Here is a 26,017-nt window from a genome sequence, read left to right as displayed (position 1 = left end):
TTAACAGTGTCGCGCAGTCATTTCTTTTCTGGTTCTCTTGTTGGAACTCCACCCTCCCCTCCAAGCTTGGGAATAGTAGGCATAGTCTTGCGTGAAGCCACTCCCCCATTAACTGTTCCACTGGGGAGATTCCTGTGTATGAGAAGCAGTCCTATAATTGAATAAAAACATTTGGTCTTGATGAATGCTGCCAGTTGTGTAATCATGCCGATTTAAAAGGTCTGCTCTGCCCATTCTGCAAGCCCATTTGACAATTGGCGATACGGTGCTGTTCTAATGTGTCAGATGCCATTGGATTGCATGAAACTTTGGAACTCACTACTGGTTAAGTTCCATTGTTGGAAACCAAGACTTCCAGAGTATTCCATGTGTGCAAAAACTCTGATGTCATTTCTCAATCGTAGTGTGGAAGGGCATGGGGCCCATGCGGTGCATCTCCAACCATTTGGAGTGTGCATCTGTTAGGGTCATAATACATAGAACCCATAAAACGTCCGAAAAGTCCACATGCATTTGCACCCATAGCCTACCTGGCCACTCCCATGGGTGGAGGAGGCTAAATAAGGAAGTTTCTGATTCTTCTGACATGAATCAGACTGCTTCACCAAGTCCGTGATGTCAGAGTCAAGATTGGGCCACCAAACGTAGCTTTTGGTGAACGTTATCATTTTAGAGAACCCAGAGTGGCAATTATGCAACTGCATCAGAACTGGCAGGCCTGGGCAGGGGACAACTACTTGGGACCCCCAAAGAATTATACCGTCCTAGACACGGAGTGCACCTTTCTTGGTCAGATAAGGGTTCATATTGTCTAAGGGTCATCCTAGGACACCGCCATCCAGTTATCCTGTGCTTCAATTTTGACAGTGTTGGATCCTTCTACTTCCAGATCTTGATTTGCTTTTGATAATGCCTCTTGAAGAATTCGTTTTCAACTCTGAAGGTTGCTTGGAAATACCCATTTTTACTCCATCACCCCAAGGCCAATCTTTCAATAACAAACTCCTTTTATTGCAGTAATAAAGAGGGCTATACCGCGGTTTACAACACATGCCTCCAAGCCTGGGAACCTATGGAGCTGCAGGTCTGGGTTTTAAGCTCCCGCCATACATTTCCTATTGGGCGATCTACTGGCCACGTAATAGGTGAATTCAGACTGCACGAAGCCCGCGGGGAAATCTACTGACAATCCCCCGCGTCCTTCGTGGCCACCATAACAAATAAGGTAGAGAAATTCTGCGGCATAAGTCTAGTATTTGTGACCAAAACATAACTCACCTACAACAGAGGTCAACCCATCACCACAATTTCTACAAAATGAATGAATTGTCAACGTCTTTATTTCTCCTTTTTATTAGTGTTACCACTTAGAATCTTTCTTTCTCAGCACTGTGCATAATCAACGTTTGCCTTTTCAGACTGTTTGTCAAGTAGGAGAGGAAATTGGTTGTTGTTAACATTCATCTCATAATTTTTATTGAAAGTTGAACTATTTGCATGAAATAGCCAGTCACTTTCCTTTCTCTCTCTTGACTCCAGTCTTTGTCCGTCTCTCTTTCACCTCTCTCTGACCATAATCTTTCTCTCTACGTCCTGTAGCATAATGCATTTTCTGATTCTTATAAAGCACTCGACAAAAGGTACAACAGGACTATAATTTGAGTACAGGTAGTCATTTTTCTCACTCGCTCTTACAATAGCTGATTTGTTTTTTTAATGAAGCTCTCAACATAATCTTACATGAATGAAGCTATGCCACGCTGCATCGCCAATCAATGAATTATCTTCAGTTTATAAGCTAAAGAAAAATAATGCACATATCACTTAGTTAAGATGTAACCATAGTTATGCAAATTAAATGTTTCAAAAATGATTTGAATCACACCTTTTGATTTTAGGCCAGCAATCCTGAATGACAAAGTCGCTTTAATCTGTTTGCCAACAAAAGGCTATATATTACCAAGTGAAGCTGAATGCTATGTTACAGGCTGGGGTGAAACACAAGGTACAGATTAATGCAAATATTTTTCAAAGTAAGGTTATATGTCATTAATGGTTTTATTTTTTTCTCTCCTCTTTTCTCCACAAATCTGCCACTCGTTCACTGTCCTCTCTTGAAGGCATTAATTCCAGGTCTGCTCATTGTTACACAGATGCTAATAATGTGGTTAGGTGGTGTGAGCCTGCCTATCCAACAGGTTGATGTGATTCGCCTAATGAGTGGGTGAAGAAAGTTAGTATGTTTCCCACGTCTTTTGTGTTAATTTGCTTCTCATTTTTAGCCCAACACTGCTGGCTAGCAGCGATTTGAAAAGAATAATCAAATGCGCAAGTCTCTCCCTGTCAATACACAGCCTTTCCATCGACAGGTCCTGAGCCGTTCCTCCTTGTGGCAACACATGAAACTGGGGCCGCTGCAACTAGGAGGTTTGCACCCCACGTCCCCCCCACCCAAGAGAGCAGACCCACATCATGTGAACAAGCCCTGGCCCTCATAAACCAAACCTCCAGCTATAGATGAATAGCTCCACTGCCTTGTGGATACCTCAGGAGAGTTGAAGGCCAAGGGAGTAAACCCTGACAAAAAATCTGGAGTGGAGCCCAAAGATGGACTGATGGCTAAATATGTCGGGAGCGATTTTGAGCCTGTTAGCCATCTGTGAGAACAGCAGGAAATTTGGTGAGAATCGGAAACCACAATTCTTTCCGGTGAGATCGTGATTTCAGATTTTCCAGGCCCCTGTATGAAAACGAGAACCTGCTACTTCACCTCCAAAGGCGATATCAGAGGTAAGTGCTCTGGTCACCATAACCATCCAAGGATACCAGTCACAGAGGGGGCAGCAGAGAGGACTCAGAGGAACCATATAGGTTCAGCTCGGAGCCGGGGTAGGGGGTTCAGTCTCGGAATCTTGGGCCGGTGCAAACTCAATGGGCCGAATAGCCTCCTCCTGCCTGTAAATTCTATTGACTCACTCCATTCACGGAAATGACTGGGGGATCATCATCTAGGTTCCCCCATGAGGTTTGAACACAGGTCCATTGAATGCACTCGACTGCCCTAACACCTCCTGCTTGGTAGAGAGCTTAGGGACTGCTGAGACTCTCAAGGGTCAAAGCGCTTGATTCAGGTGGAGTTGAGAGGGACAACTGTGGGGAAGCGATTGTGTAACAGTGGAGGGAGTGAGGCTCAGTGGAAAGGCACTCACATTGGGGGAAGCGCATGGGTGGATGTCCCAGATGCGGAGAGGGCAGAGAGTCAGGGCACTGTCAGTAATCCTCATTGCTCACTTTGTTGTTCTGTTCCTTTCAGTTTATGATTCTGGACAATCATGGGAGCCAGTCAAGTTGGCGAACGATTGCGAACGACCGGCAGCGATGACATCAACCTGCCACAGTACAGCATCCTGCAGAAGAGGGAGGCTGGGCCCGTTGCTCTTCCGGGAGTAGGGCCACAGATGGCAGAGCCTGGGAGGAGACACTACCATCCAATGGTATTCTCATCTCAAACCTTCTATCACCGGATGTCAGATCTCGAATGCCGAAGACGATAGACCACCTGTGCCAGGTGATGCAAGAGTTGGCACTACAATGAACTGGGAGGTCACCCACTGCCTGTGGTCCTTAAATTTACTGCTGCTGTGAACTTCAATGTCAGTAGCTTATTTCAGGGCTGCACAGGTGAACTGTGTGGCATCCCCCAGTCTGCCGCAGACAAGCACGCAAGGGAGGTCATAGATGCGCTATTTGTGAGGGCTGTCATGTACCTCAACTTGGACCAAGACCAGGCATGTCTGGAAGCCAAAACCATGGGCCTTTCCCTCACAGCAGGCATGTCCCAGGTGCAGGGTGTCAGCAACTGTACCCATGTGTCTCTATGACCTCCATGGTGGCAAGGTGCGCCATTTATGAATGGCAAGGGAAATCACTCCCTCAATGTCCAGCTCATCTGTGAGCATGCGATGCAAATCATGGCGATGTGTGCCCACTTCCTGGGGAGTATCAATGATAGTTACATCTTACAAAGATCGCAGATCCCAGTCGTCTTTGAGGGAGAGCAGCAGCTGGAGGGATGGCTCCTCAAGTTAAAGGTTACCCCTCAGGAAGTGGCTGATGACCCAGTGCAAAGGCAACAAACACCCATTGAGACTCATTACAATTAGGATCCTGCGCCAACATGAATACTGGTAGGTGCAATTCCAGTGCCTGAACCAGTCGGGTGGGGGGGGATGGGGGGCCTCCAATACACCCCCCGAGGGTGCCCTGCGCCACTGTGATCTGCTGCGCTCTGCACAATCTGACATTGCAACCGAGCGAGCAGCTGGACCTGGAGGAGCACATCTTTTCGGATGTGGAGGTCGACAAGGATCAATGTGCAGAGAAGGGGGAGGAAGTTCCTCAGGCGATGGCCTGGGCCCGTATGAGGCGAAGAGCCAGGGAATCCCTCATTGAATCTCAGTTTGGGGACGAACAGGATTAGGGAATGAATAGCTCGCCCACCACAGAGATTGACATCAACTCACTAATAAGGTGCCTCATGATGGTTCCTATATTCATGTGCAGGACGCTAAAGCCATTGGCCGCACGCCACAGGAGAAGGATGACGACTTGCATTGGGAATGAAGCAATGCTTCTCTCGTCGTCAGCGATATGTCTGATTCATGCATACCTGACAGAGTTCAGTTGCCTTTATTTCAGAGATAACTGCAGAAGTTTGATCACTTTACATCGGCACTCCATGATTTCTGACTGCTCCTTAGACTCTTCCAATTCCCCCTCCCCCTCTCTTTCCCCCCCCCCCCCCCTCTTTCCCCCTCACCTCTCTATTTATTAAAATATTCCTTAGCTGTTTTTAAGGTCTGGATCTGGTCTTCCATACAACATATTTCATTTTTCATGTTCTCCAGATTCCACCGAGTTCAAGAATTTCACTGTTCTTTTCACAATAATGTTCCAGTAGTAAATAGTGTTTTTTCTACAATATTGAATAGCAACATATGCAACATAAAGTTCATTAAATTTTAATTGGAGATCAATCTTGGTTTAATTTGCTTCTACGAGTTTATCATTTGGACGTTTCAAATCGCCATTCAAGTGTTCTTGTGTGACAGTGTTCAAATGTTCTCACCAGTTCTCATTTTTCATTATCTAACGCATCTTTTGTGCATGAAAGTTAGTACTCTACACTGATCAGTTTTTCCTTAGCAGTTCCTAGTTCTTTACACAACCTTTGACATTCTTGCATCTCTGACACAAACTTTTCTTAACCATGGGGTAGCCATTTTCCCCACTTCATCCTGCCCAGCCTTAAAAGTTTGGGTTCTAGTTACTACACAATCAGAGAACAGTCCAGGATGTTCTTCCTGAAAAATCTTAGTTTCTTTCACCTGAACCTATTCTCTCAAAACTGTCAGAGATGTTAATAATTTCAAATCTGCAAAATCCTTACCTGGTATAAAATCTACCCATCCACAGGTAAACGAGCAACAATTCCCACATTAACAATTCTGTTTTCTAAGTCACTGCAAAAGGAACTTTACAAAAAGGAACAGGTTCATAGTCCCATGGATACCCCTTTGTTAATACTTCCACTTTCATCAAACCATGTGGAAGACAAATCATATCATCAGCCAATACCCAATAAACATAGGACGTAGGGGAAGGAATAGGCCATTTGGCCTGTCGATGCTGCTCTGCCATTCAACTAGATCATGGCTGATCTTCTACATCAACGTCACTTTCCTGCACTGTCCCCATGTCCCTTGCTGCCTTTAATATCGAGAAAACTATCTTGAACATGCTCAAGGATTGAGATTCCACAGCTCTCTGGGGTAGAGAATTTCAAAGATTTCCAATCCTCTGAGTGAAGCAATTCTTCCTCATCTCAGACCTAAATGACCTACCACTTATTCTGAGCTTATGCCCCCTGGCTCTAGATTTCCCAGCCAGGGGAAATATTCTTCCTGCACCTACTTTGTTGAGCCCTGTACAAATGTTGTATGTTTGAATAAGATCACCTTTCATTTATCTAAACGGTAAAGAATACAGGTCCAGTCTCCTCAAAGTTCAACCCCACCATCCCAGAAATCAATCTGGTAAACCTTCACTGCACTCCTTCTGTGGCAAGTATATCCACCCCAAAGGTAAGGGGGCTAAATCTGCACACAATACTCTGGGTGTGGTCTCACCTAGGCTCTATACTATCACAGCAGGATCTTTATATTCCTGTACTCCAATTCCCTTGCAATTAAGGGCGACGTACAATTTGCCTTCCCAATTGCTTGCTGCACCTGCATGTTAGCTTTCAGTGGCTCATGAATAAGTGCACCCAGGTCCATTTGGACATAAAAATGCACTTCATAGTCCTCCCATTTCAGAAAATTATCGAAATCATTTATATAACAAATAATAGTGGGTCCAGCACCGATCCCTGAGGTATACCGCTGCTCACAGGCCTCCAGTTTGAAAAACAAACCTCCACAATCACTCTTTGGCTTCTATGCAAAATAAATTAATGAATGATACAAATTGAGGTTAAAGGATATGATTTTATAGCCATTACAGAGGTGTGGTTACAACGAGATCAAGGATGGAATTCTCCCCCCCCCCCCCCCCCCCCCCGCACCTCGCCGGGTGGGAGAATCGCCGGGGCATCCTGCCATGCCGCACTGGCACCCGCACACGATTCTCCCACCCCCCCGAAACCAGCGCAGCGAGATTCACGGCTGGCGGCTGGGAGAATCGCCGTTTGTAACAGGCGAGCGGCGATTCTCCGGCCCTGATGGGCCGAGCGGCCTGCCCAACAGGACGGGTTCCCGCCGGTGTCATCCACACCTGGTCGCTGCCGGCGGGAACAGCACGGGAACGCTGCCGGGGGGGGCCTGTGGGGGGGATCAGAAGGATTCTTGCACCAGGGAGGGCCTCAAAAGGGGTCAGGCCCGCGATTGTGCTCACCAATCGGCAGGCCAGCCTCTAGGAAGGAGGACCTCCTTTCCTCCACCGCCCCACAAGATCTATCCGACATCTTCTTGCAGGGCTGCCGCGGGGAGGAGGGCAACCGCGCATGCGCGGTGACGTCATTCACACGCGCCGGCCGCGTCATTTACGCGGCACCAAGGCCCGGCGCACGTAAATGACGTGGCGCCGCTCCTAGCCCCCCTCCGGGGATGGGAGAATAAGGGGCTGGGAGCAGTCTCCGATGCCGCAGTGAAACACTCCGGTTTTCACTCCGGCGCCAGCTCTTAGTCTCCTGATGGGAGAATTGTGCCCCAAAGCTGGGAACTAAATATTCAGGGTATGTGACTTTTTACAAGGACAGGCAGGAAGAAAAGGGTGGTGAGGTAACTTTGTTGGATGAGATGGAATAAGTACAATCGCAAGAAATGATCTTCGATCGGAAGATGTAAAATCCATATGGGTGGAGGTAAGAAATAAATGGGGAGGACGATACTGATGGGAGTAATCTATAGGCCCCCCAAACAGTAGCTATACTGTAGGATGGAGAATATAAAGGAAATAATGAGGGCATCTAAAAAAGGCAGTACATTAATCATAGGTGACTTTAATCTTCATGTGGATTGTGAAAATCAAATTGGCACAGGTAGCCATGAGCCATAGTGTATATTTGGCACAGTTTCCTCGAACAATATATTCTGGATCCAACCAGGGATCAAACTATTTTGGATGTGGTAATGTATAATGAGGCAGGTTTAATAAACAATCAGAGTAAAAGATCCCCTAGGAAACAGTGACCATAACATGGTATAATTTTCCATTCAGTTTGAGTGAGAAGATTGGATTAGAAATAACAGTTATAAATGTAATTACAAAAGAAAGAGGGCAAAGTTTGTTGGAACAGACTTGGAAAGGAGTTCAGCAGAAAAGACTAATAATCAGCAATTGCAGACATATATGAAAATAGTTCATAGCTCACAAACGTTTTCCCAGTGAGGAAGGATTCTAGGAAAGGGATAAATCAACTATACTTAATGAAGGAAATTAAGGATAGTCTTAAACTGAAAGGAAAACATACAATGTGGCAAAAATTAGTGGAAAGCCAAAGGGTTGGAAATGTTTTAAAAAACAAAGGATGACCATAAATAAATGAGAAAATATAAGCTATAAAGGTAAATTAGCAAGTAATGTAAAATCAGACTGCAAGAACGTCTTTAAATATATAAATAGGAACAGAGAAACCAAAGTGAACATAAGCCCCTAGAGAATAAGACTGGAGAAATACTCGGGAACCAGGAAGCAGCAGTGGTTTTAAATAAATACTTTATGTCAGTGTTCACGGTAGAAGGCACTTATGGCATTCCAAAAATACCCAAATAATCAAGGGGGGGCGTTGAGCAAACAAATACAATAACAATCACTTGAAAAAAAGTTCTCAGGAAACTAATGGGGATAAAGGCCATTACATTGCCTGGACCTGATGGTTTTCATCCTAGGGTATTAAAGGAGTAGCTACAGAGATAGTGGGCCTATTGTAATCGTGTGAGAATTCCTAAATTCTGAAAAGTCCCAGAGGATTAGAAAACTGTCATTGTAATATCCTTATTCAAAAAGGGAGGGAGACAAAAAACAACACAGGTAACAAAGGTCAGTTAGCTTAACTCCTGTCTTTGTTCAGAGTTGATTATAAATGTTGCAATTGTAGAGCATTAGAATACATAATGTAATCAAGCAGAGTAAGCATGGCTTCATGAAGTGGAAATCAGGCCTGACAAATGTATTAGAATTATTTGAGGAGGTAACAAGCAATATAGATAAAAGGAAACCAGTAGATGTAATACTTGGATTTCAAAAAAGTGTCCGATAAGGTACCGCACAAAAGGTACCGCACAAAAGGTTTTTAATAATAGCCCATGGTGTTGAGGGTTGTATATTGGCATGAATTGAGGATTGGCTAAAAAATAGAAAACAGAGAGTTGGGTGGGATAAGCAGGATATTTTTAGGATGGCAACCTGTAACTAGTGGAGAGCCACAGAGATCAGTGCTGGGACCACAATAATTTGCAGTGTACAATAATGACTGGGATGAGGAAAGTGAACCTACTATTGCCAAGTTTGTGGGTGACACAAAAATAGGTGGGAAGGCGAGTGGTGAGGATAACACAAAGAGTCCACAGAGGCATTTAGACTAGTTAGGTGAGTGGGCAAACATGGCAGCTGGAATATAGTGTGGGTAAATGTAAAGTTATGCACTTTGGTAGGAATAATAAAGGAGCTGAATATTATTTAAATGGAGAAAGACTGCAGAAAACTGCAGCAGAGCGATTTGGGGATTCCTCGTGCATAAATCACAGAGCTGCTTGCAGGTTCAGCAGGTAATAGGGAAGACAAATGGAATGTTGGCCTTCATTTCAAATGAAATGGAGTACAAACAAAGAGGGAAATCTTGATAAAACTATACAAGGCACTAGTTGGACCACACCTGGAATACTGTGAACAATTTTGGTCCCCTTATCTAAGAAAGATATACTAGCATTGGTGGTAGTCCAGATAAGGTTCACTGGGTCGATCCCAGGTATGGAGGGAGTTTCTTATGAGGAGAGATTGGCCTGTACTCATTGGAGGGGTGACCTTATTGAAATACACAGGCTTCTCAGGGAGCTTGACAGGTTAAATGCTGAGAGATTGTTTCCCCTTGTTACAGAATCTAGGACATAGTCTCAAGGAAGAAATCACCCATTTAAGACAGAGGTGAGGAGGAATTTCTTCTCTCAGAGGATAGTGAATCTGTGGAATATTTTACCGCAGAGGGCTGTAGAGGCTGGGTCGTGAAGTATGTTCAAGGCTGAGATTGACAGATTTTTAATCAATAGGAAACCATAGGTTAGGAAGATAAGACAGGAAAGTGGAGTTAAGGATTGTCATATCAGATCAGTCTTGATTGCAGTGAATGGTGGAGCAGACTCAACAGGTCAAACCTGTCTTTTGGTCCACAGACCTCGAGTAATGCTTAAAAAAAATCCATGATGTCTAAGCTTTTCATCTTGCACTCATCAGGACAATTTGCAAGAAGTGTGATCAGCTGAATGTTTTATCACATCCACTGGTCATTGCAATATACAGCTTACCTATCCGGCATAATACTGGCACTGAAATTCTTTGACCACATCTTTATGGCTTGACATAAAGATCCTGTTATCTTTGTTGCTACTGCATAGTAACAGTCTGTGCTCAAATTTTTCAGACATCTTAACTTTCCAGGGTAATCAGAGATAAACTGGGCATATTTCAGGCGCAAAGGCTTGGACCCATGGGCTCTTCAAAACAGGAAAAGTGCTGATTATAGACAACCAGCCCATGTTTGCCATGGGACCGGAAATTCCCACCATAAAATCTACAGTAAAGAAGGAGGCCATTCGGCCCATCAAGTCTCCACCGGCCCTTACAAAGAGCACCCTACTGAAGCCCACGTATCTACCCTATCACCGTATCCCAGTAACCCCCCACTTAACATTTTTAGGACACCAAGGGCAATTTAGCAGGGCCAATCCACCTAACCTGCACATCTTTGGACTGTGGGAGGAAATCGGAGCCCCGGAGGAAACTCACGCAGAGACGGGGAGAACGTACAGACTCTGCACAGTGACCCGGCCGGAAATTGAACCTGGGACCCTGGACCTGGGAAGCAGCTGTGCTAACCACTATGCTACCGTGCTGCCCGGTGATCAATGTCAATGGATCTTTGGCTAATGAATTCTCTCTAGAAATTCAGTGTAAGAGCTCTCTCTCTCTCAAGACTTGGTTGTGCAAGCAGAATTCACAATCTGATGTCTCCCTCTCTCTGGGAAAAGAGTCTGATGTGAAGCAGCGATCAGAATCTGATAACCCTCTCTAAAAACAGGTGAATGTGAAACCAGAGGCCTCTCCAAGAAAAGTTGTACAGTATACTGCTGAGCTACAGAGAATATAACAAGCTGTTCCATCAAATTTTCCATCTTTCTTGCCACTATTCCCGCCATGGGCAGGATCAGAAAATCCCAGCTACAGCGTCCAACATTAGACACGACTACAATTTGACAACACATATTCAACAATCCTGATTATGCCAAGACCGACACTGAAAGCCTATTTAAGATTTTCACTCAGGCTCAGAGTGTGCCTCACTTACGCTGCATATATTCACACACAGGGCCTTAGCCTTTGCAGACAGAGGCACATGTCCATGCATTGCGCCTTTTTCAACTAAACAAAAGCTTGGGCAACAACCATTTCCTGGTCCATTCCCCATGGAAATGCCTTGACAAATCACAGTTGATCTGCCTGGTTTGAATTTGAATAAAAACTTGGCAGTTAACTGTTTCCTGCTGCATTCCTCTTGGCAATGTCCCTACCAATTAGAGTTCACTTGCCAACTAATCAGCATGCTCTTCTCATGCAGTATAAATTGTTCCATTTACTTTGTCATCGTGCAAACTGCCCACGATGAGTGCAAAACAAAAACACCTAAGACAGCGAGCGGAATTTTCTATCCCACCGCACCACACCCCCACCGGGATTTCTCCATCCCGCCAGCTGGCCACTGGGATTTCCAATCGTGGGCAGCCAGCATAACGGAGAATCCTGACAATGGAGAATCCAGCCCAGCATGTTTCTTTTATCAGAAGTAGGCAAGTTCTATACTATCAAACTACTGTATGAATATAAGTGATGAGGAGGATGGAAAGAGGCTTCAAGGAGATTTGGACAGGCTAAATAAGTGGGCAGGAACATGGCAGATGGAATACAATGTGAATAAGCGTTGTTACAACACCCTAGGCAAGTATGTGGTCAATTCCTGCCCCACTCGTCCTGGACTCACAACAAAGTGAATTAATTAATAATTCTTATGAAAATACACACGCCCTTGGCTGTCTAATAATTACAGACACCAGGGGCGGAATTCTCCGACCCCCCGCAGGAGAATTCCGCACCTTTGGGGAGGCCCGATGCCGGATTGGTTCCCGGTACTCCGGGACCCCCCCCCCCCCCCCCCCCCCCCCCCTCCCTCGCCGGGTAGGGGAGAATCCCGGTCCAGGTTTGTAAGTTGAAACTCAATTACTGTTTATTTACAACCAGAGCAAATATAGAATATGCAGTAAAACAACTAGTTAACAGTGAGTCAATACCTGACTCCCCTTAACTGTCCCCACCCTCTACCCACACACCAGGACAGAGAAACACAAAGGGGAAGGGAAAAGTTTAAGGTTAAACAGTAAAAGTCTATGCTTCAGGTGGAGTATTTCAGTGAACCCCCTTCACATTGAGTGTGGTTTAAAGTCTCTGGCCTACAGCTTGTAATATTCTTCTTTGTGGCTCAGCAGTATACCTTGCAGCTTTTTCTGGAGGCTTCTGGTTTCACATCAACCAGTTTTTAGAGAGGGTTATCAGATTCCGATCTCTGCTTCACATCAGTCCCTTTTCCCAGAGAGAGAGAGACATCAGATTGTGGATTCTGATTGCAGAACCAATTCTTGAGAGAGAGAGAGAGAGAGAGCTCTTACACTGAATTTCTATCGAGAATTCAGTAGATCTTTGAGAGAGTGATTTCAAACTGCTCCAACCAGGCTTCAGAGCCAAAAATGAAACAAAAAGACCAGCATCGGTACTGTAAAGCACCTCAGAGGAAAGATATCCAATCACCATCTGTTGCCGGGCAGAATATAATATTTTCGGCTCATTCATTGGCCATCAGCGAAGTCAATCAGACCAAGTCATTTCTGGGGCCAGCCAATCTCTAATCATCAGTCTAAAACAGCATAGTTTTCAGAATCCTGCTGTTGGAATTAAAGGCACAAGCCACAAAGTCACAGGTCCATTAATCTTCCATGGATCAAAATTGCCAATTGTAAAAACAAAAGGTGAAAACAAGATCCTTACAGCATGAAGTTATCCACTTTGTAGAAAAAAAACAAATGCAGAGTAATTCTTCAATGGTGAGAAATTGGGAAGTGTTGATGTTCCAAAGGGTCTGTGCATCCTTGTTCATGAGTCACTAAAAGCTAACTTGCTGGTGCAGCAAGCAATTAGGAAGGCAAATGGTTTGTTGGCCTTTACCACATGGGGATTTGAGTACAGGAGTAAAGATGTCTTGCCACATCCGTATAGAGCTATTGTGAGACCGCACCTGGAGTACTGTGTACAGTTTAGATCCCCTATTTTTTTTAAATAATTTTTATTGAGATTTTCAAAAAATATCAAAAACAGAAAATAACAAGAAAACAGTATTAACAACAACAAAGAGAAAAAACACAATAACCCCCAAAACCAAACCCCCCCCCCCACTACAAAAAGAAGAAATAGGCAAGCACCCGGCATATTCAATAAACACATGTACACATTTCTCCCCTCCCCCGAAACCAACCCCCCTCTCCACCCCTCCCTCCCTCCCTCCCTCCCTCCCTCCCTCTCCCCCCTCCCTCTCCCCATCCCCCTCCCCCTCACCCCCCCCTCCCCCTCGCCAGCGGCAACATGTCCCATCTTTTAAACTCCTCCTCCATTTGCTCCACCAGCCTAGTGAGGTTAAGTTTGTGTAGGGCCCCCCAGCTCCTAGCCACCTGGACTCCCAGGTACCTAAAGATCCTCCCTGCCCTTTTCAGTGGGAGCCTACCAATCCCCTCCTCTTGATCCCCCGGGTGCACGACGAACAGCTCACTCTTACCCAGGTTGAGCTTGTACCCTGAAAAGCCCCCAAATTCCCTATGAATCTTCATCACCTCCGGCATTCCCCCCACTGGGTCCGCCACATATAGCAACAAGTCATCTGCGTATAGTGACACTCGGTGCTCCTCCCCACCCCGCACCAGACCCCTCCAATTCCTCGACTCCCTCAATGCCATGGCCAGGGGCTCAATTGCCAACGCAAAGAGCAAGGGGGACAGGGGACACCCCTGTCTCGTCCCCCGGTACAACCGAAAGTACTCCGATCTCCTCCTATTCGTGGCTACGCTCGCCATTAGGGCCTCATATAACAGCCTCACCCAACTGACAAACCCCTCCCCGAACCCAAACCTTTCCAGCACCTCCCACAAGTACCCCCACTCAACCATATCAAAGGCCTTCTCTGCGTCTAATGCTACCACTATCTCCGCCTCCCCTACTACCGCCGGCATCATTATAACATTCAGAAGCCTACGTATATTGGTGTTCAGCTGCCTTAGTTTAGATCTCCTTAACCAAAGAAGAATATACTTATCATGGAGGGAGTTCAACGGATGTTCACCAGTCACCAAAGGCCGGCCCTGTATCCAGTCCCATTGCTCCATGCTCCCCTTCCCCACTAACTCTGATCCCATTTACAGTTCCCTCTAGCTTTGACGAAGAGTCATCCAGACGTTAGCTCCATTCTCTCTCTAGGTGCTGTAACATCTGCTGAGATTGTCTAGCATTTTCTATTTTTGCTTCACCAGATTAATCCCTGGGATGGCGGGATAGTCTTATGAGGAGAAATTGAGAAAACTTGGCCTGTATTCTCTAGAGCTTCGAAGAATGAGATGATTTCATTGAAACTTACAACATTCTTACAATGCATGACAGGGTAGATGTGGATTAGATGAGTTGAGAACCAGAGTATACAGTCTCAGAATAAGAGGCAGGCTATTTAAAACTAAGATGAGGAAGAATTTCTTCACTCATGGGGTAAATCTTTAGAATTCTCCACACCAGAGGACTGTGGAAGCTCAATCATCGAGCATGTTCAAAACACAAAATCCAAAGATTTCTGTATACTAATTGAATCAAGAGATATGAGGATAGTTGGGAAAAATGGCACAGAGGTAAACGATCAGCCATAATGTGTTTAAATTGCGGAGCAGGCTCGACGGGCTGAATAGCTAACTCTTGCTCCTCTATTCCTATGTTCCTATCAACACTTCCCAATCTCTCATCAATTAAGAAATACACTGGGCTGGATTCTCCAAAAAATGGGGCTATGTCCCCACGCCAGCGTAAAAACGCTGGAGTTTTACTCTGAAGGTTCCTTAAAAATATTGGTAGCTATTCACATACCTCCCCAGAGTGCTTCTCGCAGCTTCAGCTGCAGATACGGCCTCCCGCATTTCCAGTTCTGAGTCCACACATGCGGACAGTGGCGGCCCCAAGTGGCCGAGCCGAACGTGATGGCGGACTCAGCCGGCGGACCTGGACGAGGAAAGATGGCCCCAACGATCGGCCCCGCGCCGCTACATATAACACACCCGATCTGTCCATTAACCAATTCTCAATCCATGTCAGTATATTAGCCGTATCCCATGTGCTCTTATAATGCTTACTAACTTCCTGTGTGGAACCTTAAAAACCTTCTAAAAATCAATATTGATTGGTTTACCCTAATTTATTTTGCTACTTACATCGGGGGGGGGGGGGGGGGGGGGGGGGTCTTCAAAATCATGATTTTTCTTTCATAAAACCCATGTTAACCCTGCCTAATCCTACTGTTTTTTTTCTAGATGTTCATTTATCACATCCTTTATAATACATTCTAACATTTTCCCCAATATTGATGTTAGGCTACAGGTCTGTAGGTCTGGGGCTTCCATCATCCTCCTTTCTTAAATAGTTCAGTCACATTTTCCCCCTTCTGACCTGCAGAAACCAATCAAAAATGTAGAGAATTTTGGAAGATGACCACTAATGTACCTATTATCTTGACAGCCACATCTTTCAACTCTCAAGGATATAGATCATCAGGTCCAAGGGATTTATCGACTTCCAATTTTATTAATTTTACCATACCATTTTCTTTACTGATACTAATCTCTTTCAGTTCCTCATCTCACTAGTCATTTAGTTCTCTAGTATTTTTAAACAGAGGAAACCTGCATGAAGAAAGACACAGTATTTCAGTTTCTCTGCCGTTTCCTTACTCCCCATTAAAAATTCTCTTGTCTCTACCTCTCAAGGGCAACATTTGCTTTTGCTAATCTTTTCCCTTTCACATACCTTTAGAAGCATTTAGTCGGTTTTGATGTTTCTCATCAGTTTACTCTCATATTCTATTTTCTTTTTCTGCCTCTTGGTTTTCCATTATTGAATTCTAAAAAAGTTCAAAATCCTCAGGCTTACTTCTTTTTTATATGCCTCTATCTTTTAGCCAATGCAATATTTAATTTCCCTTGTTAGTCACCGTTATCTCACTTTTTCTGTTGGATTTTTCTTCCTTAATGCAACTTATAGTATTGTTGTAAATCATGTGTTAATTCCTGGTCATACCTTTTAATATGATTTCCTAATCTACCACAGCCAGTTTTCTCCTCATACTTTTGTGGTTTCCTCTATTAAGATTGAAGACCAGAGCTTCAGATTGAACTACATTCTTTCAAACTTAATGCAAAATTCTATCATATTGTGGTCATTCTTTCCAAAACGCTCCTTCACAGCAAGATTATTGATCAGCCTTTTCTCATTTCACAATACTTCATTTAAAATAGCCTGATCCATAGTTGGATCTCAACATACTGTTTCAGAAAACTATCTCAAATGTATTCCAGGCGTTGAGGTCCCAGGTTCGATCCCGGCTCTGGGTCACTGTCCGTGTGGAGTTTGCACATTCTCCCCGTGTTTGCGTGGGTTTCGCCCCCACAACCCAAAAATGTGCAGAGTAGGTGGATTGGCCACGCTAAATTGCCCCTTAATTGGAAAAAATAATTGGCTAATCTAAATTTATTTTTAAAAAATGTATTCCAGGAATTCATCCTCTCCGGCATTAGTACTAACTTGATTTACTCAGTCTATATGTAGATTAAGTCCCCCATAATTGCTGTTTTGCCCTGGTTACATGCACTTCAAATTCCTGATTTATACCCTGCCTTACATTACCACTACGGTTTGATGGGGCGAAATTCTCCAACCCCCAGCAGGGTCGGAGAATCACCTGGGGCCGCCGAAAATCCTGCCCCCGCCGTGGCAGAGATTGGCGGGGGCGGGAATCGCGCCACGTCGAGCGGAGAGGCCCCTGCGGCGATTCTCCGGCCCGCGATGGGCCGAAGTCCCGCCGCTGGGAGGCCTCTCCCACCGCCGAGGGTTGAACCACCTCTTGTGGCGGTGGGATCGGCGGTGCGACCGGTCCCCCGGGGTCCTGGGGGGGGCACGGGGCGATCGGACCCCGGGAGGTGCCCCCACGGTGGCCAGGCCCACGATAGGGCCCCCCCCCCTGATCAGGGATCGGGTCAGTGCCCTGGGGGCACTCATTCTCCTCCGCCGCCGCCACGGCGGAAGCGGAAGAGAAACCCACAGCACGCATGCGCCGGCGGTGACGTCAGCGGCAGCTGGCCGCTGACGTCATCGCCGGCACATGCGCGAACCGGCGAAAGCCTTTCGGCCAGCCCCGGCGCCGGGCCTGAAAGGCCGCTGGCGCGATTTTTGCGCCAGTCGGCAGGGTGCCAACCGCTCCGGCGCGGGGCTAACCCCCAAAGGTGCAGAGAATTCCGCACCTTTGGGGAGGCCCGACCCCGGAGTGGTTGGCGCCACTCCCCTATGCCGGGACCCCCCGTCCCGCTGTGTAGGGGTGTTTCCCACCCCTGGTCTGTAAACAACCCTCACCACAGTTTTCTGCAGCTTGCTGTTTCTTAGCTCCACTCAAACTGATCCAACATCTTGATCTTCCCATCTAAGGTCTTCTCGATAACCTCCAGTAACCTAACTCCCTTCATCAGTATCCAGGGAAGAATCTCCTTGACTATCTTGAACCCAATCTCTCATTCTGGTTGGGTCTGAGGGAATTTGTTGAACATGCACCCATTAACACCCATTTCCTTTACTGGTACAGTCTTTTCCAAAGACTCCTTAGGCATTCTTTATTACTGCCACTTATTACAGCTCATTATCATTGAGCTTCCAACGATTTGCTTTTACATGCCCAGTCTTATAGCAATAAAAGCATATTGGTTTATTTACATCACTTTTCTTCTCTGCATTTTCATTTTTATTGACTGGAAAGCTCCTCTTAAGCCACTTAACCCAAGTTTTTCTTTAACCAGTTCATGCTGTTTAATTTCATTCAAGCTTGTTTCTTTCCTTATCCTTTTCCACCCTTGCTAACTTCCTTCTTCGGAGCTCAATTTCCAGCCGTTGCATGTTTCTTTCTTTTTCAAATGAGATCTTCCATTTATTCTTTCAAGTTGCTTCATCTGCAACTGGGTTCTAGCCAACTCAAGTGGTGTTCTACCTGGGTCACACATTTCTTCTTCCGATCCAGATACTGTGCTATTACTTCAAACATATATTTTTAATCTCCTTTTTAACTCTTAACTTCAACTTTTTTTGCTAATGCTATTAACTTAACCTTGGTTAATTATTGCAAATCATTCATGGATAAGTATTCGCATCAATAAGCAGAATGCAATTCAACATGAGATTCTGTTAGCCCTAACTTCAGCAAGTCACATCATATATGTCCATCTAGCATTTTAAAATCCAAAACCAGAGCCCCAATTTTGTTACGATCTGGTTAGGGATTAATAACTTTTGTTACACAGTAACAAATGTTTTAAATCCCAGTTATTTACTAAGAGACTTACGCCACAAGATTTCCAGATTCTAAACAAATAAGAAATTTATACTCGAATGTACAGAATTAACATGAGGTAAACATGAATGGGCAACCTATAGTCAAACACACCACAAACTGCATATTAACTGGCAGCTGCAACAAAGACAGGTTCTATGAATTTCTCAGCAATCCATCCAGATGTCAGTGGTATGAGAAAAATGAGAGTTAATGGGCATCAATCTCCATCCTGGGATACCAGAAGCACAATTGGGCAGAGAATCGCCCATGAGCTGAAAATCGTGGCCGGCCCTTGGCGCCCAACGGAATGCCAACGCCGGTGCCTCAACAGTGGCGTCAATGCATTCTACTCCACATGTAAACACCATGGGCATATCATTAACGAGCCTGATCCGGCATTCTCCGCGACTCCCACGATATTCCACCTCCACCAGGAGGAATTAACGATGGCGAGTTTCACTTGTAGTTTTAAAAATTGGGATGCAGGCATCATGACTGCTGAGGGGGAGAGAGGAGGCAGGACATGTTTCCAGAGACACGGCCGCGGGCTGCCTGTCCTGCCACTGGCATGGTTGACTTTGGGGGGGGGGGTCAACTGCTAGGGCGGTGTAGCAGGGGTGATCAGGGGATGGGCCGTGGCATTGGGGTGACCCTGGGTCCGGGATGGTGTCCTGGCCACAGGCTACCATCCCCACAGTCTGCAAGGCAGACACCTTGCTGCGCACACCACTGACCGCACACCATGCCCATGGTTGCATAGAGTGACATTGGCTGTATGGGTACACCAACCCCACCCCTAACCTCCCCCCCCCCCCCCACCCCCACAAGACCCCACTCACCAGCAAGGCATCACGTAGCCCACCCAAGGGGAACACCAAAAAGGTAGTCCCCACAGGGGGGCGGTGGACGGGGCTGCAGAGCGTATTGCTGGCAGGAACAGGTGCCAGCCTCTGAGGTGCCAGGAGTGCAGTGCGGAGGGCAGAATGCCGGAAGAACAGCTGGGGATGGGGGTGGGAGAGGAGGGGCGGTGAAAGAGGGGCATGTGGGGCGAGGGCTGCAGTGCAACCTTGGGCCACCGTGTTGGATCTGGTTGGACACGGGGGCCTTTCACCCATACAGACAATGGATTTGGAATCCAACCAGGAATGGCGACCTTCACCCTAGCCGCTGCAGCCCTGGGGTTACACTGAGGCTGTACAAGAAGGTGCGGCTCGGGGCGGAGCCTGACTCAGAGGAATAGAAGACAATCTGTGAGGATGGAGAGCTGGCCACTCAAAAGGCCGAGGAAATGGGAAGGAGGCGCCTTATCAGGCCTTGTGTGTACCAGAAGCGCCTGTCATTTGTGGATCTGCCTGATTGGGCATGTCGCCGAAGACTCCGGCTGAGCAGGGGGACATTGCGACATACCTGCCGCATCATGGAGTAACAGGAAACATGAGGGTACGAGGGAGGACACCCACTCCCAGAGGCCATCAAGGTGATGGTCGCCCTGAACCTTTACAGCACGGGGTAATTCCAGGTGCCAATTGGGGATCTCTCAGACCTCACCGTCACAGAGACCCTATACGGCCTGTTGGCACAATAGATCAGCTTCAATGTGGACTGAGCCCACCAAGATGTCCGGGCAGTGGGGTTAGCAGCCATCGTTGGCCTAAAGGTCCAAGGGGTGATCGACGGGATCGACGTCTCCCTATGAGCACCGGCCGTCTTCACAAACCAAAATGGGTTCCATTCGATGAACTTGCAGCCAATGTGAGACCATGAGCTGCACATCTGCACCCGATACCCAGGCAGCGTGCATGACGCCTTCATCCTGGCACACTCCCCTCGGGTGAGGGGTTGGCTCCTCTGCGACAGGGGTTATCTGCTGCAGATGTAGCTGATGACGCTTATTGGAAGGCCAAAGATCTCCACGGAGACCCGCTACAATGATGCTCATGCAGCAACCGGGGGTGGGATCGAGCAGTGCATCGGCATCCTGAAGATGAGGTTCATCTGCCTAGACCACCTGGAGGGGACCTCCAGTATGCTGCTAGGAGGGTCCCTCCAGTGGGGTGCTAGGAGGGTCTCCCACATCGTGGTGGCCTACTGCATCCTCCACAACATTGCGCAGCAGAAGGGCAATGTGCTGGAGGAGGATGAATGCCAATCCTTGTCCGATGAGGGGGATGGCCCGGGCAGATAAAGGAGGTCACACGTGTGCACCAGAGACAGTGCACAGGAGACGGTCTAATCAGCTTGAGGCGCCTTGGCACGAACATCGCATCTAACCCAGACATTCCCCCCCCCCAGTCCACCGGCCGGCCAACCCCTCCCACAACCACCAATCCTACAGCCCCCTGGAACTTCCTTTGTGATTCCTACCTACGGGTGCAGGTCCTGGGTTGGCAGTAACAGTAAATCTGGTCCATGGGATGGATGATGATTACTCGCTCTGCGATGGGCTCTGGTACTCCACATTGTTTGATGATGTCTGACTCCTACCCACAGTAGCACTTTCCACCATCCGCCTGGGTGATCCCTACATGCGAACTAGCTATTCCATCACACGGTCACACCGAATCCTTGGGGTGGCAAGGGCATTGGGCATGTGGGGCAGGGGAGGGGTACCGGGCCGATGTGCAGGATCTGACCTCGGGGCCCCGGCCCGTGACCACCTACACAATCCACCCATCTTCCCACCCACAGCAGCCATCCACCCCGCATCTCCAGGCGGTACATCAGAAGTGGTGGCGGCCTGCTGCAAATCCCGTTTAGTGACATGGGTCGCCTATGGCAGCCATGCTCTGGAGCGACTGGGCCTGCAGTTGCTGGGGTATCCCAAGTGGTGTGGTGCCACCCCGTTCTGCCTGCTGCCCATTGGATGCATTACGGGGGTTGCAGTCGGAGATGCTGTGGTGTACCGGCACCTCCCCTGCAGGAGCCACCAACATTGTCCCCATTACCTCCTCCTCCCTTGGCGTGTCTGATGACCCCCCCCCCAGCTACTCTGTGGGACGGAAGTGCCGACTGCAGCGAACTTCCGTCGCTCCCCTGCTACCTGGCACCACCAGTCCTGCATGCCTGATCTCGTCTCAACATAGGTCTCCATTCTCACGACCATGGAGCACAGGGAGTGGGTCACCTCCCTCTGGGACTGTGCCACCTCCCTCCCGGACTGGTGTAGGTTAGCCGACGCCTGGGCAATGACGATGACAGCCTCAGCCATAACCCGTTATTACTATAATGCAATCTTTATTAGTGTAGGCTAATAATAACACTGCAATGAAGTTACTGTGAAAATCCCCCAGTCGCCACACTACAGCACATGTTTGGGTACACAAGGAAAATTCACAATGTCCAATTCACCTAAAAAGCACGTCTTGCGGGACTTGTGGGAGAAAACGGAGCACCTGGAGGAAACCCACGTAGACAACCCACGTAGACAACCCACGTAGACACGGGCAGAACATGCAGGCTCCACACAGACAGTGACCCAAGCCGGGTCCCTGGCACTTTGAAGCAACAGTGTGCTACCATGCTACACGCTCCGGAGTGCCAGTGCAACGTCCAGGTGGCCTGGTACATAGTTGCCTGTGATAGGGAGCCCTGTCCTATGCCTCAGACACCACCCGCACAAAGTACCCCAGGCCTTGGACATCCTGACCCATGGCAGATACCTTTGCCCCCAAGGCCTCCAAAGCAGACGCCACCCATGCAGTCCCACGTCACTGTCCCACCTAGTTGACCTGGGTGGCACGCATCAACGGCACTGCCCCTGAAGACAGTTGGACTTCTCCAACTGCACCTGCATGGGCTGCATGGTTACTGACAGCCCCTCATGTACTCCCTGGCTGTGCCTGCATCTCCATTATCGATGGACTGCCTATTTCAGAATCATGGAATCGCTACAGTACAGGAGGCCATTCAGCCCTTCAAGTCTCCACCACACCCTGGAAAGAGCACCCTACCTAGGCCCTTGCCCCCACTCTATCCCCGCAACCCAGTAATCCCATCTGACCTTCTGGATAGTAAGGGGCAATTTAGCATGGCCTATCCACCTAACCTGCACATCTTTGGACTGTGGGAGGAAACTGCAGCACCAGGAGGAAAGCCACGCAGACACGGGGAGAACGTGCAGACTCTACACAGTGACCCAAGGCCAGAATTGAACCCGGGTCCCTGGTGCTGAGGCAACAGTGCTAACCACTGTGCAACGGAGCCACCCGAGAACCGTCAGGAAGGCAGCTAATCCCTAGGGTCAGGCCATCCTCTGACCATCCGCTCCCTTGGGGGTTGCTACCTCCACTGATGTACCGCAGCACATGACTGGTACGCACCAGATAGTGCCCCGGGCACCTCTTCACTAACATGACCAACTGAGGTGTCTCTGGGATGGCGGAATGGTTGCTGACAGCTGTGACAGAAAGTCAGTGTTGTTCCTGGACTAATGCTCCAGATTGTCTCAGGCTGGCGTTAGGGGGCTTGCGTCACTGTCCATTGCCTCCTCGTCGCGGGAATCTGTTTGGGATTATGCTCGGGTGACACCAGAAGTGCCCGCCTCGTCGCCAGGTGATCCTGCAAGACACAAGGTATGACGTATGATTGGGTCACAAGTTGGAGTGATGAAGGGTGTGGGCGTGGTGAGGGAGTGGTGTGCCACACATGCCATGGAAAACCGCAAAGCAGTGGAGTCTCACTCAGTTGCCCAATGCCGACCTCCGCCTCGGCGACTGCCCACTCTCCAGGCCTACCGACCAGGTCCAATTCCCGCCGCTCCACAATGGTGAGGAGCCGCAGGTCCACTGGTCCCCCTGCGGTCTTCTCTCCCTCTCTCTCCGGTAATGCACATCTTCTCGTTCATAAGATATAGGCATAGAATTAGGCCCTTCGGCCCATTGAGTCTGCTCTACCATTCTATCATGGCTCCAAAAGCTAGTGATTCCAAACTTCTTTAAAACTTCTTTCTTGTACGGTTGCAACAACACTTCCTTACCTTTATACTCAATTCCTTTTGCTATAAATGCCAACATTCCATTTGCTTTCTTTCTTATCTGCTGCATCTCGTTTTCTATGACTCATGCACGAGGACACCCAGATCACTCTGCATCGGAGCACCCAAAGTCTCTCCCCATTTATGTAATAAGTTGCCTTTCCATTTTATTGACCGAAATGCAGGACCTCACACTTATCCACGTTAAACTCCATCTGCCACATTTTGGCCCACTCTCCTAACCTATCTATCCATTTGTAAGATTCTTATTTCATCATTGTAACTCACTGTCCCACCTAGTTTTGTGCCGGCTGCAAATTTGACGATAGAACTTTCTATCCCTGTATCCAAGTCGTTAATATAGATTGTAAATAGCTGGGGCCCAAGATCCGAAACCTGTGGCACCCCACTAGTTAACTTGCCATCCAGAAAAAGATCAATTTATTACTCTCTGTCTCCTGTTTGTCAGCCAGTCTTCTATCCAAGCTAATAAATTACCCCAAATCCCATGTGATCTCACCTTGTGAATCAACCTTCTCTGCAACACCTTATCAAACGCCTTCTGGAAGTCCAGACATACTACATCTAAATGGATCCCCATTATCCACTTTGCTTGTTACATCTTCGAAGAAATTAAGCAAATTAATCAAACATTATTTGCCCTTCATAAAACCATGCTGACTCTGATGGAGCGCGCTTTGGCTTTCCAAATATCCTGATATTACATCCTTGATAATTGCTTTTAACAATTTTCCAACAGCAGATGTTAAATTAACTGGTCTGTAATTTCCCACATTCTGCCTCCCTCCCTTTTTGAATAAGGGTGCTACGTTAGCATTTTTCCAAACCACTGGAACCTTTCCCGTGTCCATGGAAATTTGGAATATCATAACCAATGGATTCAATATCTCTGCTGCCACTTCCTTTAACACCCTAGGATGTAGGCCATCAGGCCTTGGGGACTTGTCTTCCCTCAATCCCAAGAGTTTGTTGAGTACAGTTTCCCTATTGATGCTGATTGTTCCAATTTCCACCCTTTCTATTACCTCTGAATAGGAATGGTACAATTGTCCTTCACCATGAAAATTGAGGCAAAGTATTGATTTAGCATCTCTGCAATTTCTGTGTTCCCCACTGTTAACTCACCAATTTCATCTTCCGGGGAGGGGGGTGGGGGGAGGAGAATGCAGAAAGCGCACAGTGTTAGACTGTCGGAGGTGGGCAGCACAGGGGGTATGCAGCTGTTGGCCTTCATGGCCAGGCACCCAGCCATTGCAGCCGGTATGGGTACTGGCATGTGGTGCAGGGTGGGGAATGTGCACAGTAGTGGTGGATGGGGTTCAGTCGCCCTCCGGGTGGGATGGGAGAACTATTACGGGTGTGTCGCATAGGGGTTGGTGCCAGGGACACAGGAACATATTGGCTCCCTGAGGAGGTCGTTCAGCTTCTTTCGGCACTGCTGTCTGCCAAAACAAATTTAAAGTGGGACTGAAGGCTGTTGACATGGTTGAGGTTTTGAACAAGATTGTGTGTTTGAAGCCAGATCTGTGAACACAAGTTTTACCATCACCCAGCCTGTGTAAGATTGGAATTTTTTTAATAGGTTAAAAATCTTTTGAGGACTGTTGCCATCAAAAGGGGGTTGAGCTCAGTTTATTTAACAAAGAACAAAGAAAAGTACAGCACAGGAACAGGCCCTTCGGCCCTCCAAGCCCGTGCTGACCATGCTGCCCGTCTAAACTAAAATCTTCTACACTTCCTGGGTCCGTATCCCTCTATTCATGTATTTGTCAAGGTGCCCCTTAAATGTCACTATCGTCCCTGCTTCCACCACCTCCTCCGGCAGCGAGTTCCAGGCACCCACTACCCTCTGTGCAAAAAACTTGCCACGTACATCTCCTCTAAACCTTGCCCCTTAAACCTATGTCCCCTAGTAATTGACCTCGCTACCCTGGGGAAAAGCCTCTGACTATCCACTCTGTCTATGCCCCTCATAATTTTGTAGACCTCTATCAGGTCACCCCTCAACCTCCGTCGTTCCAGTGAGAGCAAACCAAGTTTATTCAACCGCTCCTCATAGCTAATGCCCTCCATACCAGGCAACATCCTGGTAAATCTCTTCTGCACCCTCTCTCAAGCCTCCACTTCCATCTGGTAGTTAGCAACCAGAATTGAACCCTCTTCTCCAAGGCCTAACTAAGGTTCTATATAGCTGGAACATGACTTGTCAATTTTTATACTCAATGGCAATGCCACGGCCAATGAAGGCAAGTATGCCGTATGCCTTCTTGACTACCTTCTCCACCTGTGTTGCCCCTTTCAGTGACCTGTACACCTAGATCTCTCTGACCTTCAATACTCTTGAGGGTTCTCCCATTCACTGCATATTTCCCTACCTGCATTAGACCTTCCAAAATGCATTACCTTACCTGCATTACCTTCAAGCCAAAATATTTTAGGAAATGTTCACAGAAGTGCTGTTAATTGTGAAAATTCCTGTGCTTTACATTTTTTTAAAATTTTAATAAATGTTGAACATTAATAGTTAA

At 47.3% G+C, this 26,017-nt stretch overlaps 1 protein-coding gene across 1 annotated transcript in view; it reads left to right on the top strand.

Moving 5' to 3' along the window:
- plg (plasminogen) overlaps window positions 1-26,017 on the top strand; it is a 244,612-nt gene that overhangs the window by 200,835 nt on the left and 17,760 nt on the right. Inside the window, exon 17 of the mRNA XM_038803356.1 lies at window positions 1,899-2,005. Within this exon, the coding sequence (XP_038659284.1) occupies window positions 1,899-2,005 (107 nt within the window). The remainder of the gene's footprint in view (window positions 1-1,898; window positions 2,006-26,017) is intronic.

This window comes from Scyliorhinus canicula, chromosome 1, assembly GCF_902713615.1.
Source record: "Scyliorhinus canicula chromosome 1, sScyCan1.1, whole genome shotgun sequence".
In the NCBI taxonomy this organism is placed as follows: Eukaryota; Metazoa; Chordata; class Chondrichthyes; order Carcharhiniformes; family Scyliorhinidae; genus Scyliorhinus; species Scyliorhinus canicula.
This window is presented reverse-complemented; position numbering and strand designations above follow the sequence as displayed.